The sequence below is a fragment of the Podarcis pityusensis genome, assembly GCF_964106645.2.
Source record: "Podarcis pityusensis genome assembly, chromosome: 8".
Lineage (NCBI taxonomy): Eukaryota > Metazoa > Chordata > Lepidosauria > Squamata > Lacertidae > Podarcis > Podarcis pityusensis.
Window position 1 is genome coordinate 53,982,486 of NC_138033.1, and position 14,423 is coordinate 53,996,908.

General features: G+C 42.6%; 1 protein-coding gene across 1 annotated transcript in view; it reads left to right on the top strand.

Annotated features, from left to right (window-relative positions):
• Positions 1-13,582, top strand: part of SLC6A2 (solute carrier family 6 member 2) — a 59,249-nt gene extending 45,667 nt beyond the window's left edge. The window contains exons 11-15 of the mRNA XM_081016583.1: positions 186-285; positions 5,773-5,873; positions 10,368-10,535; positions 12,436-12,507; positions 13,358-13,582. Of these exons, the coding sequence (XP_080872709.1) occupies positions 186-285; positions 5,773-5,873; positions 10,368-10,535; positions 12,436-12,507; positions 13,358-13,381 (465 nt within the window). The 3' untranslated portion in view covers positions 13,382-13,582. The remainder of the gene's footprint in view (positions 1-185; positions 286-5,772; positions 5,874-10,367; positions 10,536-12,435; positions 12,508-13,357) is intronic.
• The last annotated feature ends 841 nt before the right edge of the window (positions 13,583-14,423 follow it).

The window sequence follows — 14,423 nt, forward strand, 5'->3', positions numbered from 1 at the left end:
TCTGTCCATCACAGACACCAGGTTAGGAAAAAAAACTGGTCTGTATTGAGTCAGACTCTCCTAGGACTGAAATAGATTGGTTACATGGGTTGTCAAGCAAATTAGATCCCATCCAATCAAAGCTTTGAGTGTTCGAGTATTTCTGGGCTGCTTGTTTTATTGGATGCTTTCTTCTTGTTACTTAGGGTGGAATCTACATACTGACTCTGTTGGACACATTTGCTGCTGGGACGTCCATCTTGTTTGCTGTTTTAATAGAAGCCATTGGCGTCTCCTGGTTTTATGGTGAGCCAGCGGTGGGGGAGGATTGTTCCAATTGTTTATGACTGCAACCAGTCAGAGTAAACTGCAGTGTTTCCCCCCAAAGTAATTGCTACAGTAACATCATAGTAGTTTAGAGAAAGGGAATGTGGATGAACAAGAATCAAAGAAGAAGAGACAAAGGGGCTATCTAGACCAGCATTCTTTTTCCACTGGGGCCAACCAAATTCCTATGAGAAGCCCAAAGCAGGGCATGAATGCTGTAGCCGTCTCCTGCAGATGAACCTCAGCAGGTATGTGCTGGGTGAAGAAGTCCTTCCTTTTGCCTGTCCTGAATCTCCCACCATTCAGCTTCATTGAATGGCTCGGGTTCCAGTATTACGGGGGGGGGGGGGTCTACATCCTAATTAAAAACACATCTCATGAAAATTTGTCAGAAATTTAGTGAAGATTTCTCCCGATCATCATACTTTTTGTGCGCAGTTTTGACTAATGTGCATATTTCGCCCGCTGTTTTCCCTAACATAATGTGTTTCTGTATGTTGTTTTCAGTTGCTGATTTTTATGCACATTTCACCTCTAACATATGCATTTAGGTAAACGCTGTTTGATTGGAAAACTAAACTGAAAAATTCTAAGAAGTGCAAACTTCGAGAGACAGCTGTGTTTCAGTTCTCATACAGTTTTGAAAAGTGCATGTTAAGGAGGTTCACTATTAAATGCAAGCTGAATTGAATTTCTCCTCCATCCCTAGCTCTGGAATGTATGACATCAGGCTGCAGCTCATGGGATCAGTGTGACTGCCTACTGAACAAAAGTCTCCATTCCCATATACTAGAATATGCACGTGAAAGGCATGTTATGGCCTTTCTCCTCGACATCTAGTTTTCAATAGGCTGTTTTTTCATATGCATTTTATGTTATATACAAATCAATATAATATTGTGAGCCTCCCATCAGCCTTATGCAATAGTCCAGTCCAAATGGAGGTGTTTCTTTTTTCTTTGACGTCTTCATCTGCTGTCTATCAGACAGAGACCAAAACATCAGGTCAAAGACTCCCTTTATTTACACACTCAGCTCAGCTTTTTGAGATTAGTTGCAATTCAACATCAGAGAACAGAGCTTTGCCCTCTGATGCTTTCTGTATGTCAAATAGCCAAAGGACATAAACACAGACCAGTGGAGTAAATGAGACACAGAGAGATTAATTTCCCCCCTCTTTCCCACTGTGTAGACGATCATAACACTGCCAGCCAGCCAGATGTCTCTCCTCCTTCTCCTGCAAATGAAAATGAATGCGTTTAGATAACCTGGGCTTGAAAAGCTTGCTGAAGCTGTATTTATTATAACAGCTCTTTAGAGAGTTTACTAAACACAGCAGGGCAACCTGGGGGGAAATGGCTTTTTAATCACACATGCGCCTGCCAAGAGGTAAGAGCGAGGAAGCTTCTGACTACTACCTTGAAGGCTGGGAGCACAGCGTTAATTATGCCCTCAATTACACTGTTCCCATCATGTTGTATAAATGCATGTGATTGCAGGGCAGCTCAAGCTCTGCTAGGACAGTGTTCCTTGGGGAGAGGGTTGGATAGTTAAACCACAGTCAGTCCCTCTTCCCAAGAATCTCTGGGGATTGTAGCAAGCTGCAAGCAGAGTAGGGCTCTCCTGACAACTCTCAGTACCCTTAACAAACTACAGTCTCCAGGAGTATTTGGAGGAAGCCATGGCTGTTAAAGTGGAATCATATGCTTTAAATGTAATGTGCCTAAGACTGGATCCCTCTTTCTTTCTTTCTTTCTTTCTTTCTTTCTTTCTTTCTTTCTTTCGAGTGGGGAACCTAGTACCATCGACAAGTTGTTGCATGACAATTCCCTTCAGTCCCAATGGTCAGAGATAGAAAGTTATAGAATCATAGCGTCTGAAGGGAGCCCGAGGATCATCTTGTCCAACCTCCTGCAATTCATGGGAGCAAAGATCCAACAACATCTGGAGGATTGCCTCTTCCCTATCCCTGTTTAAAAAGGTTTGCATCAGTGGAGGTGCTCCCTAGCCAAGTCTGAGCCACGAGACCCTTCCCCGCCTTTTTGCTAAATTTCTTCTCTTCATTGCTCTCTCAAAATTATCTCCCATTCTGTTGAAACAGGAGGTCCGGAACTGAGAACGCTCCACATTATTGCCGTCACGGAATGAAGTCCACCCCCACACCACCACCCTTCCTTTTTTCTCTGGTCATAGCCAGGTGTCTTCTTAAATGGTTTTCTTATGAACTTTCCTCCCTTTGTTCTTACCATTCCTTTCCCTCATCAAACGCCTCTGCCTGGTCACACACATTCTCATCTTTCAGTTCTTCTGCCAAAGACCTCCTAAGTGCTTTGGCAACTCCAAAAGCGCATTGAGGACACAATCATCCAAACAAGATGATGCGGGTTGTTGCATGCTCCCTCACCCCTTTCCCCATCTGCATTAAAGGCCTGTAACCAGGTTCATGGAACTAATTCTTCATGCACCATATCATTTCAAACTGTCCCTATAAAAAGCTCGACTTTAATCAACACCTTCCATAGAGATGGCATTTCTTCTTCATCTCTTTGACTCACTTGTTAATCCTCCAGATTATTTCCTCTTTGATTCAGCTGTCTCCTCTTCAGTATAACGGACAACATAGCTTCAGTCCTCTCAAAGTTGAAACAAGGTCAACGTTTGTTGTGTGAAATTCATCCTATGCCTTCTGCTTTGCTGCTTATAAACGGGCCTCTACTCTCCCTGCATAAGTTTAAAGGCTGGGATGTGACTGAGGTTACGGCATATCTGTTGGAGTTTGCTGATCAAAGAATATGACATTAACAACATCCCTATCTTCTTTGGACTCAGAAGTTATTTACTCCTCCTGAACTCGGATTTACTGGCCTTTTAGAATAGCTTCCTTTTGGTTGAGGTTCATGTCATTGACTCTCTGCAATTAGCCAGACTCTGTTCATTTCTTAGAACTATTTCTTTCCTAATTACTACCATTCTTCCTTCTCTTGCTCATATCCCCTTCCCTTTGGAAGTTCTACACACAAAGGGCCCCAGGTTCAATTCCTGGTGTATCCAGGTCAGACTGGGAAAACCTCCTGCCTGAAACCTTGGAGAGCTGCTGCCTGCCAGTGTAAACAGTGCTGAGCTTGATGGACCAATGGTTTGACTCAGTATAGGCAGCTTCCTATGCTCCTATTCAAATTTACTGCTGCACATAGCTCAGTGGTAGAGCACACATTTTGTATTCTAAAGGTCTCAGGTTCAAGCCCTGGTATCTCGAGATAGCGCTGGGAGAGACCCCTGCCTGAAATCCTGAAAGGCCACTCCTTATTATATAGACAATAAAGGTAATGGGACCCCTGACCATTAGGTCCAGTCATGACCGACTCTGGGGTTGCGGCGCTCATCTCGCTTTACTGGCCGAGGGAGCCGGCGTACAGCTTCCGGGTCATGTGGCCAGCATGACTAAACCGCTTCTGGCGAACCAGAGCAGCACACTGAAACGCCGTTTACCTTCCCACCGGAGTGGTACCTATTTATCTACTTGCACTTTGACGTGCTTTTGAACTGCCAGGTTGGCAGGAGCAGGGACTGAGCAACGGGAGCTCACCCCGTTGCGAAGATTTGAACTGCCGACCTTCTGATCGGCAAGTCCTAGGCTCTGTGGTTTAACCCACAGCGCCACCCGCGTCCCTATCATATAGACAATTTTGTTGTTGTTGTTTAGCCGTTTAGTCATCTCTGACTCTTTGTGACCCCATGGACCAGAGCACACCAGGCACTTCTGTCTTCCACTGCCTCCCACAGTTTGGTCATATAGACAATACACTGATCTAAATGGACCAGCTGTCTGACTCAGTGAATAAGGCATCTTCCTATGTTCCTGTGTTCAATGGAGTTTAAAAGATGTCTAGTAGAATAGACCAGTGGTCTGGCTGGGTAGAAGGCAGCTCCCTACATTAGACCAGGGTCATGACTCAGTGGTGAAGCATCTTCTATGCCTGCAGAGTTCAATTTCCAGGTGGGTCTGCTGCCTAAAACTCTGAACAGTTACTACCAGTCAATGTAGACAGATATATGATCAGCTATAGAAGGTAGAAGGCTGATTCCCCCCTGTGGATCAGTATGAGGGGAGACTTTCAAGTCAACGGTTTCAGGAAGCTAAGAGATGATTTTTGTTGTTGACACATTGCTCTGTAAAACATAATTTATTATGGTTGTAGGGAATGTTAAAATTGATTATTGGTTAAATCTGGCATGGCTCTGCCCACCTACTATCTTCGGAGTTGATCTCTCTCTCTCTCTCTCTCTCTCTCTCACACACACACACACACCAGCCATCCCCTTCTTTCAATGCCCAGTTGCTTTATTGACCAGCAGAAAACTCTGTTTAGCTGAAAGGTGCGCTTGACATTTTAGCACCAGCCAAAGGAAGTTTTTCTGAAATGTTTTGATGGCAGCTTAAGCTATACCTGTGTCAGTTTATGTGGGGAAGGAATGACTGCATGTAAGAGTTTTTACAAAGAATGATTCCAAATAAGAATTTGTTATTACATGGATAAACTGTGGTGTTTACAAATTGAGTGGATATTCTTATATGTTTGACTGTCATTTTGGGCTACAAAGGGATTTTAGGGAGGGGCAAAATGTGCACATGTTTCCTTCTGGTTCTCTGGCATTATTTTCCCTCTTCCCTGCTTTAGTTCCATTTTCCTAGGCTGGCTTCTTCCTGAAAAAGAGGCACATGGGAGAACCCAGATACCATGGACAACTTTAGGGGTTAGACTAGATGACCCTGGGGGTCCCTTCCAACTCTCCAATTCTATGATTCTAACATTAGGAACTTGGTGCTGTTATGGTGCTGCATTGCAGATGTTGCTGCTTGATGCCTTTCCCTTTTTGGAGAACTCCTAGAAAATCATAAAAAGAAGTGCCTTTTTTGCCATTGCAAAATGGAAAAATGTGCCCATTTCAGCAGAACCCTAACTAGATTTGCTAATTAACATTGTAAATAATGGTACTTTGTTTTTAGAAACCCTCATACTAACAGATGTTAGGAAAAGTTTTGTAGAATTAAGGGACTTTGCTTACAACAATTGAGCTGAATTAGGGTTTTAGAGAGGACAAACCTTTGCTGTGATTTGCTACTTGACAGCATTCCAAATGTATGAAACCTTACCAGAGCTTAGTCCCTCCCCCCCCCCCCGAGTTCCTGGGACTTACTCCCAAATAAGCACACACAGGAACTGCAGCAAATTGCTTAAATCTCATTGGATTCAGTGACTTCAAGATGACAGTCATTTGGCCATCATTTCATAGAGCACCATCCTTTTGATGATGCCACAGAACATGAGTCATATTTGAACAGCTTATCAGCTTTAAGTGGTATGGCAAGCAAGTAATGTGAACATCAAGCATTGCAGTGGCTGTTGTTGTCAAATGTATCCATGCGCTGTCTGCTTCTGTCTTATATTTGTGGTCAACCTTCAGGTGTGGACAGGTTCAGTGAAGACATCCAGCAAATGATGGGCTTCAAACCAGGCCTCTACTGGAGACTTTGTTGGAAATTCGTGAGCCCTGCTTTTTTATTGGTAAGCCTTTCAGATGTTTTAATAGGAATTATAGAGCATGTGAATCTATGGCAGGCATAGTCAAAGCGGTGCCTTTCCACATGATGTTGGGCTTCAGCTCCCATCAGCCTTATCTGACATGACCAATGGTGACAGAAGCTATAGTCCAGTAGCAACGTATGAAGGGAACCACATTGACTACTCCTGTGACATGGTTTGCTCCCCTGCCTCTTCTGGTATAGATCAAAAATGTGGGTCCTGGCCCAGACATGTTCATGTATAAGAAACCTACAATCAGGTAGAGTAGGGATGAGCATGCTAGCTTCCATGAACTGGAGGGTGACCGTATAAAATGGGGAGCCTTTGCTGTTCATACAGACTTCCTGTGTGGTGTAGTACCCTAGAAAATACCGTATTTTTCCATGTATAAGACTAAGAATGTAAAGCACCATAGGAAAAAAAAAGCATTAATATTAATCATAGAATTGTAAAGTTGGAAGGCACACCAAGAGTCATCTAGAGCAACCCTCTGTGATACAGGAATCACAGCTAATAACTGGCTAATTAAGAAAGTTTAAGCAGCTGCAAAGGCCAAACAGCATAAAAAATAGTGTTCAAAAGATGCCTGAAAGTCAAAAGCAAGATGCCTGCTGCATCTCTGCTGCAATATTATTTCAAAGCAAGGGACCAGCGATACTAAAAGCCCAACTTCTCATTGAAGCTAGTCAGGGCTCTGTAATATTGGAGACAGCTAACTGTGCTCCTCTGGATGATCTCAGTGATCAGGCTGGGATGTAAGAGCTCAGGCATCCTGGACCCAAGCTGTTTAGGGCTTTGTATAGTAATACAAGAGCTCTAAACCTTCCCTGGTAGCATCAAACAGACAGTGCAGATGTTTTATTAGAGAGGGGGGTCACATGCTGTCGGTTGCCTGCACCCACCAGCCATCTGCAATATCAAAAACCTTCTTCTACGTTTGAATCTCCCTTGACCTTGGACACCTTCAACTTGAAATTACTCTGCACAGTTCTACTGAAAGGAGTGGGGCTTCAGAACAGCACGTGTTAATGGGTTTTGTACAAGAAATAGATTGTTCTATAGGTGCAGGAACATGAAGATTAATGGGAAAGAGTGATCAGTAACTGGACTGTTGTTGAATGGAAGTTTCACAGTTTTGCTTGTGGGTCTGGTTTTGTTGTTTTATTTTCAGTCTTCAGCTGCTGCAAAGGTGCTGGTGGTGGGAAATAGAATCTGAAAATGAGATATTTGTTTATTAATTTTAAAAGGGGGAAAAACAGTAAGCCGTTTGGCGTCATTTAAAATTTTCAACACATGGAAGATGTTTCTGCTTGGAACACTCACAACCCACTTTTGTTAACATTTCCCTTTTTAATTTCCCACTCAAAATCTGAAGATCCCCCACTCCACTACTTCTAATCATGGCACTCTGTAAGACCATTAAGTGCATCTTTTTCAAATGAAATATAAATAAATAACAGATGTGTCCCACCTTTCTGGGCTCTTTGCTCTCATAAGATTTGAAGAAGATGAAAACACACATACTATCTAATTGCAGAGATGAGCAGCAGATGGTTTCTTTTTTCTTTTTAATTGGAAACAAAAAAAAGAGCAGATCATTCCAAAACGTCTTTAATTTTTTTATTCCAGATGTCAAGTGAAGTGAGTGTGAATGTAGTAAATATATATATTAAGAATAAATGTTCTTTCAAATGCTAGTGGCGGGAGAATTGCAACCTGATGTGGAAAAGGGGTGGGGGAGGGAGACTGGAAAAATGAGGGAAACTGAAATTGAGAAATTTGTCTATTTCTAGTCCATAGTAGCTTCCTGGAAGCAAATCTCTTGCTTTAGTGTAAAGATGGAGTTGGGTAAGTTTAGGCTAGAGAAGAGAAGCCTGAGAGGTAATATGAAAACCATCTTCAAATATCTGAAGGGCTGTCACATGAAAGATGGAACAAGTTTGTTTTCTGCTGCTCCAGAGGGTAGGACTGTCAGGTTTGCATTTATTGGTGCAGGAAGTATTGGTTTAAAGTGTAGAGATCTTTCCTATTCTAATTAATTCAAGGTTCTAGAAGCTTCTCTGTATGAGACAAGCTGGTGCAAACTGGAAGTTTCTAGCTAACAATCAAGCTTCTATCCTGTCTGGAAACAAGCAGAAGGTTCCTGATGTTTGGGTTATTCCTTCAGAGAAGCTGAACAGCTGGTTTCACTTTCTGTCTCTCTTTCCTTCTGGTGTGGTGGTCTGTATATAGTGTTAAGGTTTTAGTCTTATTTTAACTTTAAGTTAAGTCTGCTGCAACTTGATTTCTTATGGACTGTGATAATCCTGAAGACTTGGATTTGTGACCGTTATGTTCCTTTGCCTTCAGTAGTAAAAACTCTGCTGGATGAAGTTGATTGCCTATGGTTTATTTTTTGGGAACCCTGCACTGTGTTTTTTTACTCTGCTAACTATACGTTGGAGTCTGCTCTGGATCAATATGGAGCAGAATCATGACAAGGACCTGAACCAATGGGTTCAAATGACAGGAAAGAAGATTCTAGCTAAACATTAGGAATAACTTTCTGATGGTAAAAGCTGTTCAACAGTGGAATGGACCACCTCAGAAAGTGGTGGGTTGGCCTTCACTGGAGGTTTTTAAGGACTCTTTAGCTGTGACTCCTGCTTTGCAGTGTGTTGGACTAGGTGAGGATACCTTCCAACTTTATGATTCTATTGTTCAACATCCAGCTTTTACTGGGTTATGGCAGTGGTGTTTTTGTTTGCTTGCTTGTTTTCTGTTCCAAAGATGGCATGCTACCAGCAAAGACTATAAACTCACGCTGAAGCCTCTTCTCCGACATCTAATGCCTTTAACTTGATGTTTGAGCGACAAGCTTAATAGCTAACATTATAGGCAAATCAAAACCCTTTCGGGCTTTTCTTCTGTGACAAGATTTAACTTGACACTCAATATTAAACAATGAGGTGCATCGGGTCTTGTCCCGTTTCTGAGGTTGCCATTTGCACTCATGCTGTTAATTTTGATAGCTGAGAATGCCACAATCGACAAGCGCATGGTGAGGCTAGACAGCAGAAGCAATTGGAATTTGGGGATGAGAGAAGACACTGAGTTTTTGGATTATGATACAGACAAGTAGGCTCCTGCTACAAAATTGGTGTGCCTAGGCCAGGGAACATTCAAATCTCTTCCTTCTCAGGTAGAAGACTGTTCGGGGCAAGTCAATGAGTAGGCACCTTCGCACATCAATATGGTGTAGTGGTTAGAGTGTCAGACCAACAGCTTGGGGACCAGGGTTCAAATCTCTGCTCAGCCATGAAGTTCACTGGGTCCCCTTGGGCCAGTCACTGCCTCCTCTCAGTCTAATCTATTGCACAGAGTGGTTGTGAGGATAAAATGGGGAAGAGAACCATTTACAGTACACCACCTTGAGTGCTGAGGGGCGAGGTATATGGATGTATTAAATATATAAAATAAAGATCTGTACACCCCTTTGTCCACCCTCCCTTTCCAGCCACTTTGTTCCACTCCTCCCCTTCACTGGGTTTGACACTGGTCTTTTCTTACATATTTCACTTTCCTGTCCTTAAAACCGAGCATGTGTATATACTGTTCCTCTGTAGATGAGGTAAAGCCCAGCTGCGAGTCAATTGTAAAGTCAATTCTCTAAGGTGATTCTATCATATTACTTTTCAAGTAGAAGCATTTATAGGAAGTTTGATAAGTCGTTTGGTGACGTAAGTGCCAAAAATTATTGTGTGGTCACTAATACAATTGCAGATAAATATTGTATGGTTATTTTACACTAAACCAGTCATCTTCAAATTACAAAATAAGCTTCAGAGTTTTACAGCAGCCTTTGCTAGTTTTGTGTCCACAGATCTTCTTGGATGACAGCTCTCATCCTCTCCACCCAGCAGGGCCAATGGACAAGTGAGGACAGGAGTTGTCATCCAATAAGATCTGGGAATCCAAGGTTGGGGAAGGATCCAGAGGATGGAGGTAACCATAAAGGCCACCTCCTTCCCTGCAGACTCTCCTGGCTGTTGAGAATGGCAGAGAAGGCCCTCTTGGTTGTTCCATCGCACTCAGAAGCATGGGTGGCGGCGGCCTGGAAGAGGGCATTCTCTGTGGAAGCCCCAAAGTGGTGGGACTCCTTCCCCACAGAGGTGTGTCTGATACCTTCATTACACAGCTTTCATCATATACTGAAGATACACCACTTTAGCCTGGCTTTTGATATTTGAGAAATATCTTAGGACCCACCTTATTTCTGTGCTTGTAAATTCTTCTAAAATGTTTTTAACATTGTGCTTTAATTGTTGTAAGCTGCCCTGGGACCTTAGGGTCAAGAGTGGCTTGTTGTTGTTGTTGTTGTTGTTGTTGTTGTTGTTGTTCTGAGGAGACACCTGAAGAGTCTCCTTTGTTTCATCTTGGAATAAACATATGGTTCAAAGGAAATTGATCATAACTTTCTCCTCTTATTTCCCACAGTTTGTGGTAATAGCCAGCATTGTCACTTTTAAACCTCTGACCTACGATGAGTATGTCTTCCCACCCTGGGCCAACTCTGTCGGATGGGGAATAGCATTGTCATCAATGATCCTTGTGCCTGCGTATGCCCTCTATAAATTATTGAAGGCGCGAGGGACCTTTAAACAAGTGAGTGGCCAAGCAGTGAAATGTCATGGAAATGTTCTTTGTGAAATGAAAATCGCCAGTATTAAGCTAAGAGTTTGCTTTCTTTAATTCCACAAACACTTTTGCAGGTAGGTGACCTTTCGGAAGCAGCTTTTAAGTAATTTGCCATTTCAAGAAGGGATTTAGGACTCTTTTTCTACTTCCTGTTATGGAAGTTTGGAAGCTAAAACACCCCAGGACCTGACCTATTAAAGGACAAACTAGGCATGAGAGCCATCATCTCGTTTTCTAGCACGATGATAGCCAATTTGGTGCCCTGCAGGTGCTGTTGGACTCCATTTCCCATCAGCCCCGGTCAGTGTAGCCAATAGGCAAGGATGATGTGAGTTGCAGTCTAGAGGGCACCCTGTTGGCTCTGCTAGCAACTTGTTCTTAACTTCAAAACATCTGCAGAGATAAGATTAAGGAGTGGAATTGGTTGATCATTTCTTTTATGCCATTTCTATTATTTGAAATTCGCTCCTTGAATGTGCCGGGACTAATAGAAGCTTCAGACTGGGAGGGATGTGATTCCAATCAGAAAAAAACAGTGTTGGGGAGAACCATTAACACCCCACACCCCCAAGTGCATCCCTGAGTGACTGTTTTGGCATTAAGTGGTATATCAGTGAATAAAATGTGATAATAATGTATAGAAGCAAAATATAATGGGGAAGCTTTTAAGATACACTTCCTTGCCTTGGATGTGAAAATAAATTCTATTACACAAAATGAGTTACAGGAAATTCTTCCACACACCAGATGTGAAAATAAATGGGGGAAACCCTTCTCTGCAGTTTTTTCACACTTAAGTTGTTAATGGAGGCGAATCACTTGCAAAGTAATGGGAATGTGGCTTGAGCAAAAGAGGTCAAGACAGAGGTCAAGGCTGGGACAGACGCAGTGACAGTGACACTCCTTTTCCAAATTTAAATCCCAACTGTTATTTCAAAACTCTCTCTGTAGACCAGTGATGGCAAAGGGTTCTAGTTGAGTGGTAGAGCATCTGCCTTGCATGCAGGCCCCTCCAGGTTCAATCCCCATCATCTTCAGGTAAGGATGGAGGGAAGCCCTATCTGAAACTCTGCAGGGCCACTGGCAGTCAGTGTTGACAATTCTGAGCTAGATGGACCAACTGTCTGACTCGGTATAAAACAGCTTTCTATGTTCCTAACCTGTGGCTCTCCTGACATTGTTGGATTACAACTCCCATCACCCTGACCTGACCATGCTGGCAAAGTCTGATGAGAGTTGCAGTCCAACAACATTGGGGGGGGGGGCACAGGTTAACCAGCACTGGTATAAGGATACAGAACCCAAAAGTTATCATATTTGGTTTATCTATACTTTCAAAAAGAGGGCCTTGGTTTCTTTGGTGAAAAAATGTCTCCCATTATTCTGCATTGCAATTGCACTGTGCTCGCTTCCCAATTATCATCCCTAAACTGTGCAGAATTAAGTTTTGTGATCATATTAATTTTCCTGTCACTGCCATGGGAAAGCCTTCTCAGTGCTGTCATGTTCACTTTAGATGTGCTTCAGCCTTTTAGTAAGAAAGCATGAAGGCACAATTTTCCCTCTCTTGCTTTTCACTTCCCAGCATCTTCTATTGCAAAGCTGGTTCAAAGAAGGTTATGTTATTTGCCACTAAGCTTTCTGTGTGTCACTCCTGCCTTTTGTTTAAGGTGCTGTGGTGTCACAGAATCCTCACATGCAGCCAAATATGTCTGTGTAACTTGTGATGTGTTTACTCCCGCACTAACTAAAGTGTGTTTTTATTACTAAAAATAAAAATAGAAGTCAAGAGCTTTATTCCGTCATCAATATGCAAGTATAATTTTCCTTAAAGTGATTCTTCTCCTCTGCCTGTGCTCCTTTGTAGAGACTAGCATATTGCATCACACCTGAGAATGAACACCATCTTGTAGCAGAAGGGAATGTGCGGCAGTATAAGGTTTGTATTCTTCTCTGAACTTTATTCATTTATTTATTTATAAATGTCCATTCCTTGAAAAGATGTAGAGTGGTACCTCGGGTTACATATGCTTCAGGTTACATACGCTTCAGGTTACACACTCCACTAACCCAGAAATAGTGCTTCAGGATAAGAACAGAAATCGGGCTCCAGCGGTGCGGCAGCAGAAGGAGGCCCCGTTAGCTAAAGTGGTGCTTCAGGTTAAGAACAGTTTCAGGTTAAGAACGGACCTCCAGAACGAATTAAGTACTTAACCTGAGCTATCACTGTACAGGGTAATAATGTACATCAAACAGGAATATATGAATCACAAACGTGTATATGTGTACAGGTAGACAGATGGGTTTAAGAATATATATACACACGCCAAACTGATATTTTGATTCTGAGCCATTGTATAAAAGTTTTATTAGAAAGAAAGCCCCTTGGATTTATGTAGAGCAGGGTAGCCAATGTGGTCGCTTCCAGCTGTTGGAGGACTACAACTCCCATCATCCCTATCATAGGCCATGCTTCCTGGGACTGATGGGAGTAGGTGTCCCACAACATTTGGACATCCTGATATAGTGGGATCCATGTCATTCTTGCAAAGAGCAGTTTGGACCTTTTTGCTGAGAAGCTTTCCAAACCCAAAGAAATTTGTAGTTCAGAGGCTGTACTTACTGATTTTATATTTATTGCTCACTAGCCTTCTCTTCAGGATTTAGCCTCATGAAGTGTGCAGGGGAGGGAGGTTTTCATTATTGTTTTTGCTAGAATTTAGCAATACAATTAGCAACATCACCATAGTATTCAGACAAATCTTTTCTTCTTCTTTTTCCCCTTGCAGTTCCAGCATTGGCTATCTATATGATGATTAAGAAAAGGAAAGCCAGTACATTACAAAGATAAATTGGGAATACCTGTGAAGTCAGTGACAAAGCTCTCAATCATGCTTGGCCCTGGCAGGCTGGCACACTCCGAAGAGTATCTCCAGCTTTCTTTGGGCAAAGATTCATCATTCACACCCTGTCACACAATCATTCAGTTTGTCAAATGAACTTCCCAGACCATTCATTGGTTTTTGTTTAAGGTTTACAGGGTGGGTGGGGATTAACATATAAGTTCTCAGTGTGCTGATCTTGATCCTGACCAAAGGAGTCATCTTTGCTAATGACTGAAGCAAAAATTGGGGAGGGGGAGGGAGATAAAAATCAGTGTTCAGCTAAAGGTTGTCTTATCTGGGGGCAGAAAGATCAACAACATATTTCAAATGCTTGTTTCAAAGGGAGAAAATAGGAAGGTGCCTTATACCAAGTCAGATCATTGATCCATCTAGCTCAATAGGGTTTCAGATAGGAGATATTCCCAACCCTACCTGGAGACTCCATGGATTGAACCTGGGACCTTTGCATGCAAAGCAGGTGTCCTGCCCCTGAGCCTCTGCCTTCTCCCTTTAAAGTATGTCTGGCATTGGTCTGACTAGACAAAATTCTAGTCTCTGAAACGGGTATGTCCATCTGCAAATCAACATTTGATTGTGAAATCATAGACCCCAGTCCCACTGTCAAATTGCTCTTAGCATCAAGATTTCTCCCCCTCCCATGTTAGGTCAAGTGGGTGACTTGCTTAGGTAGTACTTTGGAACACTCCCTTGTCATTTCTGGTGTGATACTTTTCTAAACAAAGGTGGTTGTCTTAGTTGCACATATCTGCCTTTCCTGGAAAGTGGCCAGAGTTGGAATTAGGTTCCAAGCTCTTGAGGCCAAATGGCAGAGAATCTTTGTGTGTGTGTGTGTCTCACTGGGCAAAATCATTCCCTAGTAGTTCCTGTGTTTTCTACACAAGTGGAAGTGGAGGACGAGAGAGAGAGAGAGAGAGAGAGAGAGAGAGAGAGAGAGAGAAGTAGTCAAATA